At 41.8% G+C, this 26,849-nt stretch overlaps 1 protein-coding gene across 10 annotated transcripts in view; it reads left to right on the forward strand.

Annotated features, from left to right (window-relative positions):
• The window catches only part of afap1 (actin filament associated protein 1), a 407,775-nt gene that overhangs the window by 168,407 nt on the left and 212,519 nt on the right, over positions 1–26,849 (forward strand). For all 10 annotated transcript variants that reach the window (XM_072255900.1, XM_072255903.1, XM_072255901.1 and 7 more), the window contains exon 3: positions 9,028–9,125. In XM_072255900.1, the coding sequence (XP_072112001.1) occupies positions 9,028–9,125 (98 nt within the window). The remainder of the gene's footprint in view (positions 1–9,027; positions 9,126–26,849) is intronic.

Raw genomic sequence — 26,849 nt, forward strand, 5'->3', positions numbered from 1 at the left:
TAGGCAGATTCAATGATTAGTCAAGGGTCTGAACCTTAAATTGGTACTGTGGCAGGATGAGGGTGAATCAGAGCAGAAACACTGTTTTGTCTTTTACAAAGAAGCTTGAAATTCTACCAGGGAAGAGAGTATATAAATCTGTTAATATCATCCATCCCTAACACAGGACAAAGATTTTGCTTCCTGAATATCTTTCACCATGAAATTTCCCTATCACGCACCATTTTTTGAAATCACTTATGTTTATTATTTCAATTCATAATTCAAGATAATTAGAATGTTGCAATGTAAGCTGGAAAATTTCCTATCTTGTCCAGGCATGCTTGGGCATGCTTAGGCAGCATGGTTGCTGCATGGCAGGACAGGTTTTAGTAATAATTATTGGGTTCAGGACTGTAAGGATGGAATTTGCTATCACCAGGTACAAAAATTTCTATGAAGGATTTTGATAATTGAGACAGATGCTTCCCAGAATAACTGATGCCAAGATTAAGGAAAGCATTTTTGTTGGTCCACAAATCAACCAGGTCATCAATGACAGGCAATTTGAAGAATCTCTGGAGGGACCTGAGAAAATCACATGGAAGGCATTCAAGGAAGTTGTTGAAATTTTTCTCGGCATCTGCAGAGCACCAAACTACATGCAGCTGGTTGAAAGCATGCTTCAAGCATATAAAACCATGAAATGAAACATGTCGCTAAAGATTCATTTTCTGCATTCCCATTTAGACTTCTTCCCTGCAAATCTTGGTGCTGTTAGTGACGAGCATGGTGAAAGGTTTCACCAGGACATTGCAGTCATGGAGAAAAGATACCAGGGCAATTGGAATCCATCAATGCTGGTGAATTATTGTTGGACATTTAAGCGAGAAGCCTCAGACACTGAGTACAAATGAAAATTATTAACAAAATATTTTTAACTTAGTTGAATTATTGCAAAGCATCAACATCATTATGCAATTAAACACATTATATTCAATAAAAGTTAATTTGTTGTTTCTCCAAATTCCTACGTGATACAAGTAGTCTGAAATTATATTTGTGTTCATCTTCAAGCAGTCTATCATAAACAAAGAAAAATTCTGAGGAAGCAACACTTTTGAAAAAATTTGTTGTCCAGTGGAAAGGTATCTTTAATTGGATTTGAACCCCAAGGTCTCTCTGTTCATCAGCACTTTAGTGCCCTATCATATACTGTAAATGCCTGACTCATCTTGATTTCCAAAAATGCATTACTTTGCATTTTTCATTTAAATTTCGTAACTTTATAATTTTTTACAAAGTAATCAAAAATTGATTAAAGTTTACAAGGTAAAATTGATGTATTTTTGATATCATGAACTTGATTCTGCACAAAAATAGAAAGTTGAAAATATATTTTATAATCTTCAACAGGAATGCCAGAGCCAGCACTGATTCCAGGGGTATTGTTCTGCCTAATAGCTGGGCTGCCCCCTATTCTATGTAAATCTTACAATGAAAGCCCTTATTTTTTAGCTTAGGTGCTGAATATGAATAGGCAAATAAGGAGAGGGGCTTAAAGTCATGGGGCTGTGTCATAATGATTTGATAGATATATCTTTTGTATCAGAAGAGAGATGGAGAAGTTGGGATCCTGATGACATAATGAGATACTAGAGGCATTTTACTGCAGTCCCACATGTCATGGTCTAGTGGCTTCATTATGCTGTGCGCAGAACCAAAATACGTGGGCACCAAGTACCACTATGTGCCAAGGTTCAATCTGTGCCTGGTGTTAGTCCAGGAAGAACTTTCCAACAAAGGACAGGTGGTGCATCAACAGGGCCAGACCCATCAATGCATTACCTGTCCCGCATTGAAATGGCCATCAGGCAATGGTCAGCATGTAATGTCCTGCAGACTCTGCAGGAGAAGGATTCAATGTGATCATTTCCACTGGGTTTTGATTCATCCCTCAGAGTAACTGAGAAACAGCCCTTTCAGCTCAACTCGTCCATGCCGGCCATGGTGCCCACCAAGCTAGCCTCATTTGTTTGCATTTGGGTCCATATTGACATGTTGTTACTATACCTGCCTCAACCACTTCTCAATGTCCTGACTAAAGTCCAGTGTGCCAAGTGCCTTATTCAACACCCTGTCTACTTCCAGCTGACTATACACATGTATTCCTAGGTCCGTCCTTTTGCTGAAGTTCCTGCTCTTATCAAACACCCTTTGCATCATCCTAGCTAGATACGGAGTAGAATAATATGCCCTTTGAACTAAAATGACTTGGGTCTCACACTGGTGTTGCAGAGTGACCCTGCTTCTTGTCTCAGCAGAATCCTTTATGAACGCTCACCCCAGGCTAAAGTGATGGGATGTATCTGTCACACTGGATTAAACAACTGCGCTTTTGAAAATCTCCAATAATATATCTGTTAACCTTTTCCCAACTGACATTTTGGAATAAGCTCTCATCAGGTTGCAGTATTCTCTTCAATGTTTAAGTTTGCTGTCAACACCACTGGCGTTGGCCAATTCAAAGGTTGAGAGGAAAAATAAATGAACCAAAATTGAATGGTGAGCAGATATGTTGTGCGGAATGGCCTATTTCTGCTCCTGTGTCTTATGGTCTCATACACACAGTGGCCACTTTATTAGGTACATCTGTAATGCAAATATCTAATTACCCAATCATGTGGCAGCAAATGAATGCATAAAATCACACAGACATGGTCAAGTTGTTGTTCAGACCAAATATCAGAATGAGGAAGAAATATGATCTATGGAACGTGACTGTAGAATGACTGCTTGTTTGGGGGGGGGGGCGGGGGCATTGGTCTGAGTATCTCAGAAACTGCTGATCGTCTGGGATTTTCATGTACAAGTCCCTAGGGTTCACAGAGAATGGTGTGAAAAACAGAAAAAAACATCCAGTGAGCATCAGTTCAGTAGCCAAAGAGAAGTCAAATGAGAATGGTTCAAGTTGACATGAAAGTGACAGTAATTAAATAGCCATACGTTATAACATTGCTGTGTAGAAGAATATCTCTGAACACACATGTAAAACCTTGAAGTAAATGGGCTACAGCAGCAGAAACCACAAGCATACGGTACATACAAAATTATAAGGATAGATAGGAAAAGTTTCTAAATCTCTGCAGCATATCTTTAGTGTAAGAAACATACTGGGAATCTGAAGATCAAAGAGTTTTAGGAATCTGGAATGCACTGTCTAGTGGAAGCAGATACTCTCACAACATTTAAGGACTATCCAGATGAGCTAATGAATTGCCAGCAAAAAGTAAGCTATACACCAACCATTGATAGATGGGATTACTACAGATAGCTATTTGATAATGGGACAAGATGTGGTAGGTTGTATGGTCTATTTCTGTACTTTATGATCCTATGAACAGTGTTTTATATCTTTGTAGACTTACTGCTATTGATGTCAATAACATAAAGTTCAGGTGTTGCTTTGCAACTCTACGCAGCAGGCCAGGCAGCATCTCTAGGGAGAGGTACAGTCAACGTTTCGGGCAGAAACCCTTCGTCAGGACCAACTGAAGAAAGAGCTAGTAAGAGATTTGGAAGTGGGAGGGGAAGGGGGAGATCCAAAATGATAGGAGAAGACAGGAGGGGGAGGGATGGAGCCAAGAGCTGGACAGTTGATTGGCAAAAGGGATATGAGAGGATCATGAGACAGGAGGCCCAGGGAGAAGAAGGGGGGGGGACCCAGAGGATGGGCAAGGGGTATAGTCAGAGGGACAGAGGGAGAAAAAGGAGAGAGAGAAAGAATGTGTGTATATAAATAAATAATGGATGGGGTACGAGGGGGAGGTGGGGCATTAGGGGAAGTTTGAGAAGTCAATGTTCATGCCAATGTTCAGCAATTAAAGTATTGTGTTTAGATCTCATCACCATGCTATAAGGAAGGATGTAATTGTGTTGGAGAGAATGTGTCGTTCTGGCCACCACATAAGCGGAAGGTTGTCATTAATCTGAAAAGGCTGCAGAACAGTTTCACAAAGATGTTAACAACAGGAATTCTGCAGATGCTGGAAATTCAAGCAACACACATCAAAGTTGCTGGTGAACGCAGCAGGCCAAAAAGCATCTGTAGGAAGAGGTGCAGCTGACATTTCAGGCCGAGACCCTTCGTCAGGACTAACTGAAGGAAGAGTAAGGGATTTGAAAATTCGAGTTAGATATGGCCCTTGTGGCTACGGGGGTCAGGGGGTATGGAGGGAAGGCTGGGGCGGGGTTCTGAGTTGGATGATCAGCCATGATCATAATAAATGGCGGTGCAGGCTCGAAGGGCTGAATGGCCTACTCCTGCACCTATTTTCTATGTTTCTATGTTTTCTATGAAACGTCGACTGCACCTCTTCCTACAGATGCTGCTTGCCCTGTTGCGTTCACCAGCAACTTTGATGTGTGTTGTCACAAAGATGTTGCCTGGATTAGACTTTAGTTATGGGGAGAGATTGAATAGGCCAGAAATGAAGACTGAGAGATGCCCTGATTGATGTATTTAAGATCGTGAGAGGTATATGGGGTAGATAGAACATTTACCTACTGTAAGGTTATCAAAAACAAGAGGGCATAGATCTCAGGTGAGAGAAAGGAGCTTTAATGGGGATCCAAGGGCTAAGATTTTTTTTATATATACACAGAGCTTCGTTGCTATCTAGACATGCTGCCAGAGGAGGTGGTGGAGACAGATACAAACCTACTATGTTTCAGGGACATTTAAACAGACACAAATACTGTCCTGTGGGAAAATCGGACTGGTTTTGCATGAGCATGTTGAGCTGAATGCTGTTTCTTTGCTGTATGACTATGTGACTCTATTGTATTGGTGACTAATTACTAGCAGTATTACTCTGTAAAGCAGTGTGTTGCTGCCCCCTCTGTTACTTGGGTATTCTACTAACATCAAGAAAACCAAGTGTCGTTTCTCACGGGCTTCCCTTTTGCCTGCTTATTCTACCTGCAAAGATTCTAGAGTTAAGATCATGTTTATTTTGATTAAGTAAGGAAGAATATAGTAATAAAGGAGTGTGGAGCGAGACAATCTACATTAGACCATTGACAATGACAATTTTTTATTAAGGTAGATTTTTTTTTAAGCGAAGCATAGACTGAATTTTCTTTCTACCCAATGGAAAGAGAGCAGCAAAGTCCAAAAATTGAGAGATATATCTATGCTTGTCATTGTTGGAATGATAAGCTTTATAGGAATTGTGTGCTAAGTTCAGTGAAAATGGATATCGTGCTATTTTTATGTCACGCCTTTAATAGCAGGTGAAGATATATAGTAGCTGCAAAGTTTAAACAAAAGAAATATCGGTATGTACTCTTCTCCCAGAACTATACCTGTCCCAGCTGATCATGCTTAGTCCTGGATGGTTTTGAGGCTTGGGTCTCTTTGGCAACAGACTGACAGGCTGAAGACCAGGCATATCTTATAACCAGAGGAGGAGTCTATTTGGCCCATCTTGCCCACACCAGCTCCCAGGGCACATTAGGACATTAGAAAGTTTTTGACAAGAACAGGCCACTCAGCCCAACAAAGCTTGCCAAATTCCTATTCACATGGTGTGTTGAAATAACTATCAAGTTTAGATTTGAAAGTCTCTAAGGTACTACTCTCAACTAAACAGCTAGGTAGTTTGTTCCATGTGTCCACAACTCACTGTGTAAAGAAATGCTTCCTGATGTTGGTCTGAAATCTCCCTTTAATCAGTCTCCACTTATGGCCCCGTGTCCTTGAGATGGATTAATTTTGAAGTAGTAGCTGACATCCACCTTACTTATACCGTTAATGATTTTGAACACTTCTACCATGTCTCTTCTCATCCTACATCTATTTAGGCTAAAAATATTCAATCTTTTTTCATAGCTCATACCCTGCAAACCTAGAATGAGTCTAGTCACCCTTCTCTGGACACCCTCCAGTGTCTTCACATCCCTCACACAACATAGAGACCAAAGTTGTACACAATACTCAAGGTGTAGCCTCACAGCTTAAGGAGAACATCTCTTGACTTGAACTCCACTGTGTGCATTATATAGCCCAACATTCTATTAGCCTTCCTTTTCGCTTCCGTGCATTGTCTAGTTGTTGACAGTGATAAGTCTACCAGGACACCCAAATCCTTCTCATACCGTGCACTTTCTAATGCAAGACCCCCTCATTGTGTATTTATGTTTAATATTGCTACATCCTACATGTAGTACTTTACTTACATTAAATTTCATCTACCATTTATCTGCCCACATCTGGATTTTGTGTAGATCTAACTGTATTGATTCTGCTGCCTGAATGATTTCAGCTTTTCCCCGAGTTTGTGTCATTGGCAAACTTAACTTGTTTATTTTTTAGGTGCTTGTCCAAATCATTAATGTAAATTAAAAGAGCATTGTCTCCAATACTGATCCCTGCGCAAGCCCACTTTTAACATCTTCTAGGTGTGAAAATGATCACCTCACCATAACTCAATGTTTTCTGTTTTTGAGCCAATTCTGCATCCATTTACACACCTTACCCAGAAACCCTATCTCCTGTAATTTGATTATTAACCTCTTGAGGGGTACCTTGTCAAAAGCCTTCTGAAAGTCCAAGTAAATTATACCAACTGTTCTATTGTTATAAATTTTAATTGTCTCTTCATAGATCTCCAGCATGTTAGTAGAATATGATTTCCCCTTTCTGAACCTATACTGCCTTTCTGTTAACATGCCTGTTCTGATCAGCAGCTTTTCCCACTCATTCTTTATTATTGATTCTATTATCTTGCCTGAGATACATGTTAAGCTTACTGGTCTATAGTTACCACATTTAGTGTGGTCACCCTTCTTATATACTGGGACAAAGTTGACCCATATCCAGTTCTTAGGGATTTCCCCAGTCTTCAATATCTTTTGAAAATGCATGTTGGGGGTGTGTGCGCTCTGCGACGACACTGGTGCCAAGCTGTATGGGTCCTAATGCTCTTCCCTTGGACAACATTGGTGTCGTGGAGAGGGGAGACTTGCAGCATGGTCAACTGCTGCTCTTCCATACAACCTTGCCCAAGCCTGTGCCCTGGAGAGTAAAGACTTTCCAGGTGCAGATCCATGGTCTCGCAAGACTAATGGATGCCTTTTAATATGGAACCAATTCTGTACGTCCATTCCATTTTTACAAGTTCCTGAGATTCCACCAATGAAATTAAAGTAATTGTAATAATTGTTTTCACAAAAATAGTGCTAGGGTGATTTTCCTGATGCAGCAGTGAGTGGCAAATTGGGAGGACATGCATTGCTTCTTCACCTGAAATGGCTGTTTGGTCCCTGTCGGGAAAATAAGGTGGAAAAGTTTCTTTAAAATGCTGAAAATGGAAGGGAGGAGGAGGACATTTCTCTGATGATATGTTCAAAGTTGAAAGTAAATTTATTATCAAAGTACATAAATCTTACCATGTACTACCTTGAGTCGTTTTCTTGCAGTATGATGGTATTGGATTTGTTGACTGCAAAGTTCTAAACTTAAATATTTTAAGCCCCATAAGATACAAACAGCCATAAATACTCGCACTAAAGGAGGATTATACAGTAACTACCCAGTCTTCAAAGACTAGTTTAATTCTTTGTTTATCATACACAGCAGGTTGAGCTGCCAATACTCACTATTCAGAGGGTCCCCTTTCCCTAAGAAAATACTTCCAGCTAACAATGCAGTTTAAAACACTTACTAGTTTAAAATAATTTATTTCCAGTGATGCACATTTAAATCCACACAACACTCTTGAAACATGTTGGCAGATAGGTGATGAGTTACTTTTATGCGAGGGAGAAGTTGGGTATTTGGGGTCTGATGTTTGATGTTCTGTTGGTGTTTTTCTGTGTCAGTGAATCTGCTCATTTTGGTGTGTGAGAGAGGGGGTTGGGGGTTTTGATGTTATTGTCCCTGTCAGCAAGGAGGGGACTGAGGATTTGATGTCATTGTCACTTTTTTTCTGTGAGGGAGGGTTTTAGGGATTTGATGTTATTGTGACGGAGAGGCTGTGGGGGGTGAGTTTTAGGGATTTGATGTTATTGTGAGGGACAAGCTGTGGGGGGGGGTTTAGGGACTTGATGGTATTGTGAGGGAGAGGCTGTGGGGGGGGTTTGGAGGTTTTATTTTCCTTTTTCCTGTCTGGGGGTGACTGATGGTTCTTCTTTTCAACAATTCCCATAGTTTTTTCTATATTTAATGGCTATCTGGAGAAGATGGATATCAGAGTTGTGTTGTATATGCATACTTTGACAATAAAATGACCCTTTGAAAAGCCAAAGGATTTCTATCTTAAACATTTTCCAATTACAAACCATTTCTAAAACACAAACTATTCCCAAAGCACAAAGCCCAAAGCATTTCTCAAACAGTAGCAAATAATGATTTCCAAAATACAGGTACAATTCATTTTAACAGCTAGCAAATCACTGTCAATAAGAACTTTGATCTATAAACTAAATAGACATATGTACCAAAGCTGAAGACAAACAAGTTGTCAGTTGCAGAAACCAAAGCTGAAGAACTGGATTCTAATTCTTCCATGTTTCTTGATGTTCCTTACCCTAGTCCTAATAATCTTGAAGTGCTCTCTCCAATTATACCCTTTTTCTCACATGACTTACTTCACAAGTGTGTAGTATTTCCTCAGATATCCTTTCGACACAGATGGTCTAAAAACATTTTTTGGAGACATAGATCTTAGTCAGCTACCATTACTGCTGTAAAGCTAACTTCAGTGTACATAAATTTTATACAACTCTAAACACAGTTATTGATATGCTAAATGGTATTATCTGTTCTGCGATCTTCCTTAAATTAAGCAACTTAAGAGTCAGTTTGTTTGAAGCAACCCATAGTCTTATACTGTACTCTTGAACAGTTGGATAAAGCAGGTAGAAAAGCAAATAGAACTGATGATTTTGATTTTCCTTAACATTGCAATAGATATATGTAATTGAGCATAAATGGCCACTGTAAATGTTCCATTCTTCCCTGATAATTCACATTTTTTTTTCCAGATTGTCAAATGCAAAATTCCACACAGAAGCACAATTTACTATGCAGTGTACCTGCTCCTCCTCAGATTCCTCTCCCTGAGATACCTCATCCATGGCAGGTAAGTATTCTTCAGCCTATGGACATACTTCAAAATTATAACATAACACCTTAAGAAATAAGAGCAGAATTAAACCATTCAGTCCATCAAGTCTGTTCCATCATTTCATCATGGCTGATCCCAAAACTCACTCAACCCCATACACCTGCCTTCACGTCATATCCTTTGATGTCCTGACTGAACATGCCTTAAAAATACCCACAAACTTGGCCTCCACCACAGTCTGTGGCAGAGCATTCCACAGATTCACTACTCTCTGGCTACAGAAATTCCTTGTTGCTTCTGTTCTAAAAGATCACTCCTCAATTTTGAGGCTGTGCCCTCTAGTTCTGGATACCCCTACCAGAGGAAACATCCTCTCCACATCCACCCTATCTAGTCCTTTCAACATTTGGTAGGTTTCAATGAGTTCCCCCTGTATACTTCTAAATTTCAGTGAGCATATGCCTAAAGCTGCCAAACACTCCTCATATGTTAACCTCTTCGTTCCTGAAATCATCCTCGTGAACCTCCTCTGGACTCTCTAAAAACATCTTTTTCTGAGATATGGGGCCCAAAACTGTTGACAATACTCCAAGTGCAGCCTGACTAGTGTCTTATAAAGTCTCAGCATTATCTCCTTACTTTTATGTTCTATTTCCCTTGAAATAAATGCCAACATTGCACTTACCTTCTTCACCACAGACTCAACCTGTAAATTAAACTTCTGGGAGTCTTGCACGAGGACTAAGTCCCTCTGCACCTCTGATATTTGAACCTTCTCCCCATTTAGATAATAGTCCACACTATTGTTCCTTTTACCAAAATGCATTATCATACATTTTTTGCCTTGTCTTCCAATTTGTCTAAGCCCTGCTGCAATCACATTGCTTCCTCAGCACTACCTACCCATCTACTTATCTTCATATCATCTGTAAACTTTGCCACAAAGCCATGAATTCCATTATCCAAATCACTGACAAACAAGGTGAAAAGTAGCAGTCCTAATACTGACCCCTGTGGAACACCACTAGTCACCAGCAGACAACCAGAAAAGGCCCCCTTTATTCCCACTCACTGTCTCCTGTCTGTCAGCCATTCCTCTATCCCTACCAGTATCTTTCCTGTAATGCTATAGGATTTTGTCTTGTTAAGCAGCCTCATGTGTGGCAACATCAAATGTCTTCAGAAAATCCAAGTGAACCCCCTTCTTCCTGGGCATTTCAGGAAGCATGTCAGGATGCTGAAGCAGGGACCCAATTGCAGACCAAGTAATGCACAAATTGTGATATTTACTGAGTAGCAAATCCAGAGGGGCAACAAAGTCTGCATCAAAGTTCTGGCAGAGAAATCCAAAAACCAGATTCAGGAAACAGGCAAGTCAACATTCAGACAGACAGAGTTCCAGTACAAATGCTAGAAAGGCTCAGGAAAACTCACTGGTACAATCAAGTGAAAACACAGGACTAAAATACACTGAGCAATAAACAGAGAGGCAGATGATAGGTGGAGCACAATGAGACACAGGTGGCAGCAAAACAGGTAATAATGAGAAACAGGTGAGAGGTGGAGTACTCTGTAATACAGGGGCCAGAGTAGAGCAGGAATGGGGACAGGAGCACATGGGGCATGAAAACAAACAAGAGCACATGGCAATACAAAGCCACAGACTGATGGCTCTGAGGAAACACACAAAAACACAGAGTTCAACTGAAGGTACTGACAAAACGTCTCATTAGCCTTCGCTAGCAGTCTCCCAACTCAGCACCGAGAAACCCACCGTTCTCCAGCCACGTATGCCTGGGGTATATACACTCCAGTCCTGCCAAATCCGTGAAATTAGGATGTCCCTCCAATCCAAGTCCCGTTTGTGTAAATTCTGTGTGATTTGCTGCCCTGTTACAACTTGTTGCCAGGAAATAACAAACTGCACACTGCATATAATTAAAGGAAGTATATTTATGAATATTGACTTAACTAAAGAGTTAGTAGAGAAAAGAAAGAAAAAAAAAACAAAAAGTGCCCATTATAATTAAACAGCCAAATATGCACAGGTTGGAGCTCAACTCTCCCAAAAATTATATTCACTGATCCTCAGTAGACTCCCGCACCTTGCTCCATCAAATCATGGTCCCAACTGGTTTGAATTCTATGACCAGTTCTCTCCATCTCCCACTGAACAAAGACCAGGGCTCACATCGGCGTCAGGCACAAAAAACTCTGCTCCCCCTGCCTTCTCTCCTGACTGGATGGCTCACAGTCCTAAGTACCCATTATCTCTAATACAGTAATCCAAACGCTGCTTCTACAGAAAGACTATTACATGAAATACCCTACTACATTAGCAGTGAAAACTTTACCGGGGCGTTACACATGTAAGTGACATCCACTGCCTCTCCTCACCCTACTTATTACTTCCTCGAAGAACTCTAACAGGTTTGTCAGGCAAGATTTCCTTTTACAGAAACTATGCTGGCTTGGACTTATTTTTATCATTAGTCTCCAAGCACCCCAAAACCACAACCTTAATAATAGACTCCAACACTTTCCCATCCATTGAGGTTAGGCTAACTGGTCTATAATTTCTTTTCTTTTGCCTTCCTCCCTACTTAGAGTGGAATGACATTTGCAATCTTCCAGTTCTCCAGGGCCATACCATAATCAAATGGTTCTTGAAAATCATGACCAATGCATCCATTATCTCTTCAGCAACCTCTCTCAGGATTCTGGGATGTAGTCCATCTGGTCAGGTGACTAGCACTTTTTCCTTTTTAATAGCAATGGCACTCACTCTTTCTCCCTCACACTCACAGACCTCTGGCACACTGCTGGTGTCTTCCATAATGAAGACAGATGCAAAGTACCCATTAAGTTCATCTGCCATTTCTTTGTCCCCCATAACTACCTCAACAGCATCATTTTCCAGTTGTCCAATATCAATTCTCACTTCCCTTTTACTCTTTATGTAACTGAAAAAACTTCCTGCATCCTGCTTTATATTATTGGCTAGTTTGGCCTCATATTTCATCTTCTCCCTTCTTAAGCTTTTTTTAGTTGCCTTTTGTTGGATTTTAAAAGCTTCCTAATCATCCAGCTTCTCACTCACTTTTGCTACTATTCCTTGGCTTTTATGCAGTCCTTAACTTCCCTTGTCAGCCATGGTTACCTTACCCTTGCTATTTGAGAACTTCTTCTGTGGGACATATCAATCCTGTGCCTTGTGAACTATTCCCAAAAACTTCAGCCATCTCTGCTCTGCTATCATTCCCACCAGTATCCTCCTCCAATCCACCTGGGCAAGCTCCTCTCTCATGCCTCTGTAATTCCCTTTATTCCATTGCGATACTGATACATGTGACTTATGCTTCTCCCTCTCAAATTGCAGTATGAATTCAATCATATTACGAATATTTCCTCCTTTACATTAAGCTCCCTAATAAGATCTGCTTTATTACACAACACCTAATCTAAGATAGCCTTTCCCTGAGTAGATTTAGGAAAAAGTCATCTGGTAGGCATTCAACAAATTCCCTCTCTTGTGATCTGACACTAACCCAACTTTCCTAATCCCCTTGCATATTGAAGTCCCCCATTACAATTGTGTCATTACCCTTATTACGTGCCTTTTCCAGCTCCCTTTGCAATCTCAGCCCCACATCTTGGCTACTATTTGGAGGTCTATATATGAATCCCATAATGCTTTTTTTTACTCTTGCAGTTTCTTAGTTCCACTCTCAAAGAATCAACATTCTCTGACCCTATGCCACCTCTTTCTAAAAATGTAATTTCATCTCTTACCAACAGAGCCACACCACTGCCTTTGCCTTCCTGACAGTCCTTTCAATACAAATTATATCCTTTGATGTGAAACTCCCAACTATGCCCTTCTTTCAGCAACAACTCAGTGATGCGCACAATGTCATACTGACCAATCTCTAATTGCGCCAGGAGTTTGTCCACCTTATTCCACCTTCAGTCCTGCATTCTTCACCATTTTGAATTTTGCCTCTCTGTTACAATTGAACTCTTTGCCCTATCTGCGTTTGTACCCAATCATTGGCTTGTCCTTCCTTTCATTCATGTTACATCCATCATCTACTTGTAAACCTGCTGGCTCATCCTCAGCTCTATCGTACTGCTTCCCACCTCCCTGCCATATTAGTTTAAGCCACTCCCAACAACCCAATGTACCATGTGACAATGGTTTATGCAGATTTTTCTTGACATGCTCCAAAATTTCATGCAAAATTTAAGCCTTAACCATAAAGGAAAAATTATTATTTGTTCATTAAGATACATTTACACATTTATTACATATGCTTCTCTTGCATCTGTCACTGCTGGAAGTGAGTAATACAAGTTACCTTTTAGCTTCTTGCAGATGAAGGATAAGTAAATGATGGTGTAGCAAGGAATAAGCTAGCCCCTTGGAATTGTGGATGACTTGCTTCTACTACAGCTTTGTGGGACGACTGAGGCCCAGTATTAGAACTTCCATTGATGGGGCACAAGATGATTGTGTCCATCTGCCAATGCATTAGTATGTTTCTGATATATGGAGTCAAGGTTCTCAGTACCATCCTGGTTGCTTTACCTTCACCTTTGCTGGCCATGGGCAGAGGTTCCAGGAGTCACTTGTAAGACTGCACTTCAAGAAAGCTTAGAGCACATTTGGATGATTGTGTGTTGTCCTCGTTTTGCCTGTTGGACCCGAGGGCAGAAATGCTTGTCTGTTTCAGGTGTCTGGGTGACACATGTGAAGAGTGTAGCCTATCCAAGTGTAATTATGGCCTTAATGATATTTTTGATGTAATTGCCTGGGACAAAACTCATGCTTATTTGCTTCTGTATTATAATGGGTGATACAACGGAGTAGCAGTTAATTTTTCTGTACTTTGACCTGCAGTGTTGTCACAATGTAGTTTGCATAATTCTTCTGTGATGGTGTGGGTTTCAGCTGGATGTTCTGGTTTCCTCAAACATCACAAAAATTTATTGTTAGTTTATTTGGGTGCTGTAACTTAGCTCTTAGTTTGTGATTAGCCAAAATATCAAAGATTTTGAAAGGCATGTGAACAGGTGCCTTTCAGAGGTAGGAAAACCCTACATCTCTGGATGACCTTGTGATTTCAGTCTCCAAGTCCAATGTCTGGGCACCCTTCAATAGAGCAAACCCAAGAAAAGCATCTGGTCCAGGTGGCGTAAGAGGCCGAGCATTAAAGACTCAGAGGTGGGAGCATTGAACCTCTCACTTCTGCTTGAGTCAATGAGGATTGGTAATAACATCACCTCTTCACTGACCATCAGCTCAGGTGCACCTCAAAGCTACATGTTTAGACCCCTTCTCTACTCCCTACTTGCACATTACTGTGTGGCTAAACACAGCTCCATTGCCATGTATACATTCACTAACAATACTATATATATTGGACAATATCACAGGTGGACATGAGTCAGCATGAAGGAGCAAGACAAGAGAACGGTTTGAGTGGTGCCACAACAACCACCTCTCATCAACATCAATAAAACTGATCAGTAAGGGGAAGGAGGGCAAACATGTGCCAGTCTACATGGTAGGATCGGTGGTGGTGAAGGTCAGTGGCTTTAAATTCATGGGTGTTAACTGCCCTGAGCCTAGACCATAAATCCAATCACAAAGAAGGCACACAACATCTTTTTTTCTTAGTGCCTTAGGGAGGTTCAGCATGTCACTGAACACTCTAGCAAACTTTACAGATGTGCTGTTGAGTCTCCTGAGCAACACATGCAAAATGCTGGAAGAACTCAGCAAGTCAGGCAGCGTCTGTGGAGGGGAATAAACGGTTGATGTTTCAGGCCAAGGTCCTTCATCAGGATCAGAAAGGAAGGGGGCAGAAGCCAGGATAAGAGGATGGGGAAGGAAGATGGCAAGTGATAGATGAGACCAGGTGAGGGGGAAAGTGGATGGTGGGGGAAGGGAATGAAGTAAGAAGCTGGGAGGGTTAGGTGGAAAAGGTAAAGGGCTAAAAAAGAAAGGATCTGCTAAGAGAGGGCAGTGAACCAAGGAAGAAAGGGAAGGAGGAGGAGACATTTTGTGTGTGTTGCTCAACATTTCCAGCATCTGCAGAATCTTGTGCACTTGTGTTGAGAGTATCCTGCCTGGTTATATCGTGGTCTGGTGCAGTAATTCGCATGTTCAGGAGTGTAAGAAGCTCAAAGGGTAGTGGACTCTGCGCAATATCTCATGGGTACATACCTATGCTCATGAAGCACTGCCTCAAGAAGGCAACACCGGTCATCAAAATCCCCACCCACCATCCTGGCCATCCCATTTTCTCACAACTAAAGTCAGGCAGGAGGTATAGAAACTTCAAGTCCCTCACCACCAGGTACAAGAACAGCTATTTACCTTCAACCAGTCAGTTATTAAAGCATCTGGCATACGCCTCAATTACTACCAAAGTAAAGATAAAGATCTAAAAATGAACTTCATTGAATTTTATTGTGGCTTTCTGTATGTTGGTAAGGCTCGATGTGTTTGTAGATTGGGAGACCACTTCGCCGAGCACCCACACTCCGTCCACCAGGAAAAGCGGGATCTCCCAGTGCCACTTCCCATTCCCATTCCAACGTGTCAGTGCACGGCCTCCTCTCTGCCGTGATGAGGTCACACTCAAGGAGCAACACCTTGTATTCCGTCTGGGTAGCTTCCAACCTGATAGCATGAACATCGACTTCTCGAACTAACAGTAATGACCCCCTTTAACCATTCCCATTTCCCTCTCTCACCTTAACTGCCCAACACATTCCTCTGGTGCCTCTCCCCCTGCCCTTTCTTCCATGGTCTTCTGTCCTCTCCTATCAGATTTCTCCTTCTCCAGCCCTGTATCTCTTTCACCAATCGACTTCCCGGCTCTTTACTTCACCCCTCCCCCTCCCAATTTCCCTTACTATCTTGTACTTCTTCCTCCCCTCCTTCCACCTTCTAACTCTGACTCATCATCATTTTTTCTCCAGTTCCGATGAAGGGTCTCGGCCCAAAACATCAACTATTTAGTCTTTTCCATAGTTGCTGCCTGGCCTGCTGAGTTCCCCTAGCATTTGCTGTGTGTTGCTTGGATTTCCAGCATCTGCAGGTTTTCTCTTGTTTATTTGTCACATGTATATCTAAACACTGAAAAATACAGTGAAATGCATTGGTCTGTGTCAACGACCAACGTAGTCCAAGGATTGTACTGAGGGTATCTTACAAGTGTCACCGTACTTCTTGTACCAACATTGCATGCCCAATACTTACTAACCCTACGTCTTTGGAACGTGGGTGGAAACTGGAGCACCCAGAGGAAATAAATGCAGTCACAGGGGGGATGTACGGGAACCTCTGCTTTAGAGGGAGGTATCAAGAGGAAACTAAACTTGATGGGATTGCTCTGCTCTCATCAGGAGCATGTCCAGCATGTCTGGAAAGTTATCAGACATTTCTTGAAGATAACCTCTAGGCCAAGCCCGAGAAATGTGAGTTCCATAAAGACCTGGTGTCATTTTTGGAATATTTACTTACCCCATCCAGTGTTCAAGTGGATCCTAGTAAAGTTCAGGCAGTTGCAGAGTGAGCCAAACAGTCTACAGTCAAACAGGCATGGCACTTCATGGGGTTTGCAAACTTTTATCTCCGCTTTATTCGGAATTTTGGCTCTATCGCAGCTCCAATTAACACATTCACCAAGAAAACTTCAGCAGGATTCCATTGGACGGACGATGCCAACCAAGCATTTTCAGAGTTAAAGCGACGTTTCACCACTGCCCTGCTGCTGCAACACCCAGATCCATCTCAGCCATTCACTGTTGAGGTGGATGCATCCGATGTAGGCATTGGAGCTGTCCCCTCTCAGCGCTCGTCTGCGGATAGTCGGCTGCATCCTTGTGCCTTTCTTTCCCATCACTTGACTCCAGCTCAGAGGAATTACAACGTTGGGAACCGGGAACTTCTGGCTGTCAAAGAGGCCCTGGAGGAATGGCGACACTGGCTGGAAGGGGCAGAGCATCCATTCCTGGTCTGGACAGATCACAAGACCTCTCCTATATTCAGGATATTAAGAGACTCAACTCTCGTCAAGCCTGGTGGGCTCCCTTCTTCACGCGGTTCAATTTCATCCTCACTTATCGTCCTGGCAACAAGTAAACAAAGGCCTTTGCTCTCACCTGGCAGTTTGATGGATCTGAGGAGAATGCTGATCCAGAGCCCATTCTTCCTTGCTTGTGTATTCCTGTTCGGTGATCTGGGAAATAGAGGCAGAGGTGAGGGCCGCCCAACAATTGGACCCAGGCCCAGGTAGGACACTGCCCAGATGGCTCTTTGTCTCTGCTGTGGTGTGTTCCAAAGTGTTGAAATGAGGTCACTCCTCCCATCTGGCTGGACACCCAGGAATTCAACGGACCCAGGAGTTTATAAAGAGACAATTTTGGGGGCCGTCTATATCCCACGATGTCCACAACTTTGTATCTGCTTGTCCCAACTGTGCTTGGAACAGGACATCACACCAGCATCCTGCAAGTCTCTTATGTCCACTGCCTGTGCCCCACCACGCCTGGTCCCACCTCTCAGTGGATTTCATCTCTGCCCTCATCTAATGAAAACACCACCATTTTGGTCATTGTGAATCGATTTTCCAGGGCTGTCATTTCATTGCCCTCCCAAACTCCCATGTGTTCAGGCTTCATAACCTTTCTTAAGACATACTGTTTGATCATGGACCACAGCTCACTTCCCACTTTTGGAAGGCTTTCTGCTCTCTTGTAGGAGCCACGGCCAGCCTCTCATCTGGTTTCCATACCCAACCCAATTGCCAGACTGAGAGAGTGAACCAGGGGTTGGAGACAACCCTGTGCTACCTTGCCTCTTCCAAACCCACGTCGTGGAGCTCCCAATTGGCTTGGACACCCACAATAACCTCCAGTCATCCTCCACCGGTATGTCTCCCTTTGAATGCCAGAAGGAATTCCAGCCCCGCTCATCTCGGATCAGGAGATCGACGTAGGAGTTCCTGCTGCTACAAGTTCATTTGGAGACGAGCCAGGGCTTGGCTACTGCACGCCCAGAAACAACATTCCTGGCAAGCTGACCAGCTCCTCGACAGGTAAGGAGCCAGGAGAGGAGGTCTGGTTGGCATCAAGGGATCATCCCCTGAAAATTGAGAACCGCAAATTGACACCACGCTATGTGGGACTGTTTGTAGTGGGAAAGGCTGTCAACAAGTTGTCGTATAGATTGCAGCAACATACACAAAATGCTGGAGGGCTGAAACATGGTCTGTGCTTTTTTCCATAGATGCTACCTGGCCTGCTGAGTTCCTCCAGCATTTTGTGTGTATTGCTTGGATTTCCAGCATCTGCAAATTTTATCTTGTTTTTCATACAGATTGCATCTACCAGCATCACTGAAGATCCACCCAGTGTTCCATGTTTCCTAGCTCATGGCGGATACTACCTTTCCCCTGGCCCCAGTCAGCCCACCTCCCACTCCTCCCCACCTGGTGGATGGTTCCCTGGTCTATACGATGCGACACCTCCTGGCATCTTGCCAGGTATCTTGTGGACTGGGAAGGGTATGGTCCAGAAGAACATACTAGGATCACGGCAAAGGACATCTTGGACTGCTCGTCCGGGACTTCCAGTGGGCACAGGTCTGCTGCGCCTGTGGAGGGATCCCAGTCACAACCACGGATTCGGCAGTGCAGCAGATATGCAATTGCATTTGTGAATATGCATGTGAGAGCTAATTATCATTTCACTGTGATAATACCTAACTCTATTCTTTTAGTCATAGTGCTTGTTGAGACTTGAACCCAGCACAGCAACACTTTGCTGCCTGTTTGCATTCGGCCTTGCCTGAGAAATTTGACTGTCGAGTCAACTGGCTCTGAAGATTAGCGTTATTCATCCTACCTTTAGTTATTTCTTTCAGTCACAGTGTTAGCTTCGTTTTCCATTTAAGAGTGTTAGTTTGGCATACCGCTTATTGTCTTCTTTTCCCTCTAACTCTGTTCGCATTAAAGTCTGTGAACTATCGACCCGCTTCAGCATCTCTCGCTCTGTACTTGGTCCATATCCAAATGCAGTGACATATGGAGTTTCAATTCAATGACAAAATCCAGTACAGCAATACATCAGTTAGTGGTGCTACCTCACATCCCCAGAGATCTGGATTTCATCATGATCTTGGGATGCCGTCATGAGAGTTTTCCTGTTCTCTGATTGTGTGTATTTCCCCAGAGTGCTCCGTTTCCTTCTATGTTTCAAAGATAAGCTGATAAGTTAATTGATGACTGTAAATTATCCCAAGGCAAACAGAATCAAACAGGTTTGAAGTGCAATTCATATGTGAGAGAGAACAAGGTACAGAGGAGGAGGGGAACATAGATTTAAAGGGATTGCTCTCCTGGAAACTAACATGGACCTGACAGAAAAATGCCTTCCTTCTACCTTTGTCCCATCCTCAAAAAGGAAGTGGCCAAACGTTTTAATTGCAATCCTCATTTCCCATTCCTACATGGCCTTCTGTACGGCCACAAGGGGGCCACTCTTAGGTTGGAGGAGCGACACCTTGTATTCTGTTTTGGTAGCCTCCAGCCTGATGGTATAAACATTGGCTTCTCCAATTTGTAATAATTTTCCCCTCCTTCCCTCTCCTTCAATTCCCCACTCTCCCCCCCCATCTCTTCTCCCGCCTATCATTTCGCCCCAGTGACCCTTCTCCTTCTCTTTTTCCCATGGTCTGCTCTCCGCTCTCCTCTCATATCAGATTCCTTCATCTCTGGCCCTTTACCTTTACCACCCATCACCTCCCAGCTTCTTGCTTCATCTCCTCTTCCCCACCCCCCACCCCCCCAAACCTGGCTTCAGCTAACACCTTCTAGTTGGTATTCCTTCCCCTCCCCCAACCTTCTTATCCTGACTTCTTCCACCTTCATTTCCAGTCCTGAGGAAGGGTCTCAGTCTGATACGTCGACCGTTTATTCATTTCCACAGATGCTGCCTGACTTGCTGAGTTCCTCCAGCATTTGTGTGTGTTACTCTGGATTTCCAGCACCTGCAGAAACGCTTGTGTTTATGATAGCTTCCTTCTATGTTGTTATAAGTACAAGATCATCCACGAATGTGGTGGCGAGCATTGCTGCATTGCATTTGTAAGTGAAAGCTAAGACAATAATATTTTAATTGCTTTTCTCAGTTGCTAAGCAACTGTTACAAGCAATGCAAAGCAGAGATTCTTTCATCTTGCTCAAGATAAAAACTTAATTTTCTTCATATTAACAATGTCACTTTTCCAGAGTTATTTTTTAGCATTCATGCAATTGATACAGCAGTAATTCCCACATTACTAACTTAATAAATTGAAAACAGTTGGCTTTGGATTGTTTATTGAGTAGTACATTTACCACAAGAATTTTGCAATGGTTTCATCTGTCAGCAATCTAATGTTCTCGATTAAAATATTTTCTGGCTGCTCTCTATGCTGATGGTAAGACTTACAGAAAGTGTGGATAACTAGAACTGTGGCAGCTGGCTAGTAGGAACTGCCCTCCTCCCAGATGTTGTCTTTAACCCAAGGGACATTTTGGTTCTTCCACCATTTGACTACAGCTACAGTGGAGAAGTGTGATTTAAAGGGAGAACTAGGTATGCATGAACATGAGAAAATCTGCAGGTGCTGGAAATCTGAGCAACACACACAAAATGCTGGAGGAACTCAGCAGGTCAGGCAGCATCTATGGAAAAGAGTACAGTCGATGTTTCAGGCCGAGACTCTTTTCCCACTCATTCTTACTGGGTATGCATCAGACTTTTTCTTCAGGCACAATTGTATATGCTTTAGACTATAACCAATCGAGGAACCCATATTTAAGCCCTAATTAATATACAGCAGTTTAAGAATCGTTTTGCACCTTACAGCCACATCCACCTGCAAAATATGGTACTGATTAGTAAATCAGATGCTTAAAGTTAGGGCTCCTGGTTAGAATTCTTCAATGCCCTGTATCATAGGTCTTCATTGAGACAACTACAATTAGGGACAAATACAACTACCTATTGTAGATCTTCTATAGCATTCTAGTTTTACATTTCCCTCTAAACTAACTCCACAGTATCTCTAAAAGGGTAAACTAGTACAAAGTTTGTTCACAAGAAATGTCCTCCCACAAATTGGAAACCCTTGGTTTTTACATCATGCCTTGAACCATATATTTTATTTCTCTAGATATCAGTAAATTTGTTCTTCAGCACAGTGTATAATCACCAGATAAACTGACTTCTAAGTGTTGTAGTTATTCCTTGCTCATCTTTGCTGGGGAAACCACCACTAGATTATCATTTTTATCTTGTACTTTTGCAGCTCATTATTACAAACTCCGTTTTTTTCTCTTCCATTGTGGCCGTTCACTCCAACACTGTTATATTTCAGCTCTTCGGCTCCTGCAGTATTTTGCCATTGAATACACTGCAATGGTATTCTTTACTTTTGGCATATGAACGATCACAATGGTTGAGGAACAACCATCCGTTATGGTGCCAGCGGAATTAACTGTCCATACAATGCAACAGGAAGGAATGTAGAGCAGCTGCTGTACTGGGTGGTCAATTCAGTTAACCACCCTTGCCAAATCCCAGATCATGTGCTCATGGTGAATCCTGCTGAACAGGAAGAGTTACGAAATTGGTCAGTATGTTGAGATGTTCCCAGGATTGCAAAGGAAAAGAAAATGGCCTAGCAATAACCTTACTCCCAAACTTAAAACATTGTGTTTTTTGCCTTAGCCTGCAATGATTCCAAGGCGTGGAAGTTGAGTGCTATAGTAATAGAGTAACCTTGATCTTGATTATGAGAGAACTCATTTCACAGGTTATGAACCTGGAGATCATGTTACAAAAGATTGCAAATCATTGCGATTACACTTTTTGATTGTAATCAGCCCATGATGGCACTGATCCGTGGAGAAGTCTGCAGTCTCTGATAGTGAGCATTTCTGTGCTTTTCCCTTGGGTTCCAATTCCATGCCCGTGGCTCCTTCAATAATAATGCTCCAATTTCATGTCTTCAATCAAAACTAGCAGGGGTGCCATGCACGTGCTCATTTTAGGTGCTTTCCAAGAGCTAAAAAGTCAGTAGAAGCCTCAATGGTGACCTGTTGTGGGTTTGGGCAGGTACCCGTCAGAGTGACCATACAGCAGATTGCAGAAGCTGCAAATAAGACTGCGAGAGGCCTTTAAAATAAGCAGTTGCAGAGCAAATATTATTGTGATATCCAAGTTGGTACGTGAGGCTTTAGAACAATGTCAGTGAACTTTAGCTGCTTATGCTGAAAAACGACACTGCAGAAGAAATAATCTCGTTATTATGTGGTACCTGGTGCAGGAAGCTTGCTGCTCACACCGGTATCGTCACTCCAGGTAGATCCTCAAATATCTAGAGTGCTTCAAAACAATCCAGAGGTGATCATTGTTTGATTGTGGGAAAGGTCACTTTTTAATAAAGTAGCGCTGCTAAACATGTTTTATAATCAAATTTTGAGGCCAATTCATTTGACTGTAGTAAATTAAACATTAATAATCCAGTTCATGTACTGTGGGTGACTGACGATATGTACTGTCTTTTGCACCTCCACTCCGGAGGAACAATTGTTTAGCTGTCTACATCTGTATGTTTAAATGACAGTAAATATGAACTTGATCTGACTGTTTAGAAGTCTAGATGGTTCAGCATCTGACTCACAATGTGATGATTCTTGTGCTCGGCCTAGCACATTGCTTTACAGCGCCAGTGACCATCAATCAGGGTTCACTTCCCACCACCGTCTGTAAGGAGTTTGTATTTTCTCCCCGGGATTGCGTGGACTTCCTTCAGGTGCTCTCGTTTCCTCTCACACTCCAAAGATGTACGGTCAAGGTTAGCAAGTTGTGAGCATGTTATGTTGACACCAGAATTGTGGGGACACTTGCGGGCTGCACCAGAATAATTCTCTGTGTAGGTCACTGATTCAAAACGATATATTTCACTGTGTGTATCAATGTTTTGATGTACATGTAACAAATAAAGCTAATCTTTAAACTTGTAGCTCACTGCAGACCTGGTTCCTGGTTTCCACACTCTGCTTAACATAATGGATTCCTGTTTTCTGGTTCCTTGAAATTCACCAAGGCTCTGTTCCTTGTGTTTCTTTTAAACTTAGAGTTCATTAGAATTGTAGGAATATACAGTACATTGAAAGGAATTATTGCAGTCCATCTAATCCACACTGTTTAACTTTCCAATGGAGAAATTCACTTGCACTGGATCAAGACATTGGAGCACAGTTAAACAATTAAACTGGCACAAGTTCTCTTTCTCCCACAGTCTTTGCTTTTGCTTTTGGCCTACTCGTTGCCTTTGATATTCCTGCTCCTGCTCATGGCACTTTCTGAAACTTGTACTCTCCCCTTTCCAATCAAATCCCACTCTTTCATTTTTATCAATTGGCAATTCACAATTGGTTAATCACAAAAGCATTTTCCCAATTTTTAGAAAGCTTGTTTTAATAGAAATTCAATGAAATTATATAACCTTATATATGGAAATTATATAAATTGTTTATTAACAGCTTCCTTTTTTTTTGTTACCTAATAAAGAAGGAAGTGTGTGACCATGCCCCAAATTTTGGATCATTTAGTTAGTCTGCTAATCAAACCCAATGCTGACTTGCAATTGAATGTTCTTGGCAGAACAGATCCCCGCATGTCAGAAATGAACAGGGAGGGGCATTTCAATATTATAAATGATATTCACTAGGATGCTTTCAATAATCCTTTCTTGCTTCAAGCAATCAGGTCAGATACTTCGAGTAAACATCCCAAAAATATAGTTATTTTGTGATTCTCATTCCTTTATAGCCAAAGGTTCATTAATAGCAATATTTAAATTTAAATTGTAGCAAATTCTTCCAGAGAAGAAATAGCCCCAACATTTTGAAAAATGCTGGCAAATTCTTAATGAGGGTTGCATCAATGAGGGATTATGGTGGGAGCCAAATTTTGAGGAACATTTTGAAGGTCAAAATAAATTGTCACACAAAATAAATTTTCTAATGGCTTTCCTAAAGGCCCTTTAGAATGTGCCTGATACACCATTCTTATGGGCTGTACAGTTCATTTTCATGTTCCCAGCTTATATTTTTACCTAATTATATTTTAATATTCTTAATACTTCCTTTTCAATGACTGGAAATTCAACTTCTGGATTTGAAAATAAACTTGGCTGACTTTGTGTGCAGCTTTTATCATTCCCATTAATTAAATTTCCATCATAATTCAGAAAGACATTTAGGTTGCAAAGCATTTGGCTTTAGAATTGTTCTGGCTGATTTTTGTGCCAGTGTATTGGAGTCTAAGTATAGGCGAGCGTTAAAAAAAAGTTAGAAAAATCAACAGTAATATCACAATCCAATCCATGTATCTTAATACCGCCTTGTTACTAAATACTACACAGGTTAATTTATTTGAATTTAGGAAGTGGGGTCTAAATTTTCAGCATTATAAATATATAAAATCTAAATTTCCAGTGTTTGCTAATTTAATGGACAGATAATTTTGCAAGTCTGGTAGGAACCTGTTCCTGAATTCCTGGTGTAATTCATAACATGGCTTCTAGACCTAAAGTCATAGTAGTCGGCATTTCAAATCCAAAGTAAACATATTGTCAAAGTACATATGTGTCACCATACACTACCCCGAGATCCATTTCCTTGTTGGCATTCGCAGTAAATACAAAGAATACAGTTGAATCAATGGTAAACCACACAAGATGGACAAAAAACAGTGTGCAACTACAAAAAGAAAAAAAAACAAAATATTAATAAATAAGCAATAAATATCAAGAACATAAGATAAGTCCTTGAAGAATAGATTGTGGGAAAAGTTCAGTGTTGGGATGGGTGAAGTTGAGTGAAATTATCCCCCCTTGTTCAAGAACCTGATAGTTGAGGAGTAATAACTGTCTCTGAACCTGGTGGTGGTTCATACCATTTAGTTTCATTCATAGTAGTACTTGCAGTGCAAAAAAAGCAACTTTAATTTCCTTGGCACCTTCAATGCAGTAATATATTTAAGGTCACTTAACAGGCAATGAATCAAGATATTAGCAGAGGGCATTGAACATTTTGTCAAGTGCTAAATTGACACTGGGCTCATAAGGGAAGGGAGTAATGTGGAAAGACAGGCAAGCTCAAGGTCTTTTCAGAGAGCAGGATTCAGGCAGCACAAGGCTGTCATCAACAGTACGATCGGTATGGGGAATGCCAAAACCTTCAACATTGCTTGAATAAAGAGCTGTGCGTGCCAAGACAGCGATAGTGGTTCCAATTGTGGAGGTAACTGAGAAGGTCATGGAAAAATATTAAGACATGAAAACACAAGTATAATTATGAAAGGGTTACAGAAAGAAATCCGATGAGACCATTCAAGCTAAAATGAAAACTTGAGCAAACAGGTCAGGTATAGATGTTTATTTCTCATGGGGGAGCTACACAGGCCAAGAATACCAATTTTTATGGTTGTGCTAGATGACCTGTTTGTAATGAGGGCAATTGGAAGTGTGTGGTGCCCACCTGCTTCAAGCAGTTGACAATCATACTGGTGCCCAGGAAGAATGTGGTAACCTGCCTCAATGTCTAATACCCAGTGCCACATGCATACCCGGTGATAGTGTTTTGAGAGGCTAGTGTTGAAAAACATCAGCTCCTGTCTGAGTGGCAGCTTCGACCGGCACCATTTTACCTATGGAGGCAACAGGTCCACAGCAGGTGCTATCTCATTGGCTGTTCACACAACCCTGGAACATCTGGACAGCAAAGGTGCATACATCAGGATGTTCTTTATTAATATTAATCCCTTCAAATCTAATCAGTAAACTCCAAGACCTGGGCCTCAATACCTCCTTGTGTAATTGGATCCTGGATTTCCTCACTTGCAGACCCCAGTCAGTTTGGATTGGCAAAAGCATCTCCTCCACAATCTCCATCAGCACAGGAGCACCACAGGGATGTGTGCTTAGCCCCCTGCTCTACTCGCTTTACCCCTATGACTATGTGGCTAAGTACAAGTTTGCTGATGGCACCACTGTTGTGGGTTATATCAAAGGTGGTGGGATGAATCAGCACACAGGAGGGAAATTGTAAACTTGGCTGAGTGGTGTAATAACAACAACCTCTCACACAATATTATTAAGACCAAGGAACTGATAGTAGATTTCAGGAGAAGGAAACCAGAGGTCCATGAGCCAGTAAGCATCGAGGATCAGAGGTGGAGAGGGTCAGTAACTTTAAATTCCTGGGTGTCACTATTGCAGAGGACCTGTCCTGGACCCATCATACAAATAAAATTGTGAAGAAAGCACGACAGCACCTCTACTTCCTCAGGAGTCTGCTGAGATACCGCATGTCATCAAAAACCTTGGCAAACTTCTGTAGATGTGTGTTGGAAATTATAGGTATTTGGCTGCATTAGGGCCTAGTATGGGAACACCAATGTCTTTGAGCGGAAAATCTGACCAAAGGTAGTGGACTCTGCGCAGTACATCATGGGTAAACCCCTCCCAACCATTGAGCACATCTACAGGAAAGCAACATCAAAGATGTTCACCATCCAGACCAAGCGTTTTTCTCACTGCTGCCATCAGGTGGAGGGTACAGGTGCCTCAAGACTCAGAACACCTGGTTCAATAACAGATAACACCTC

Source organism: Mobula birostris, chromosome 4 (assembly GCF_030028105.1).
Source record: "Mobula birostris isolate sMobBir1 chromosome 4, sMobBir1.hap1, whole genome shotgun sequence".
NCBI lineage: Eukaryota > Metazoa > Chordata > Chondrichthyes > Myliobatiformes > Myliobatidae > Mobula > Mobula birostris.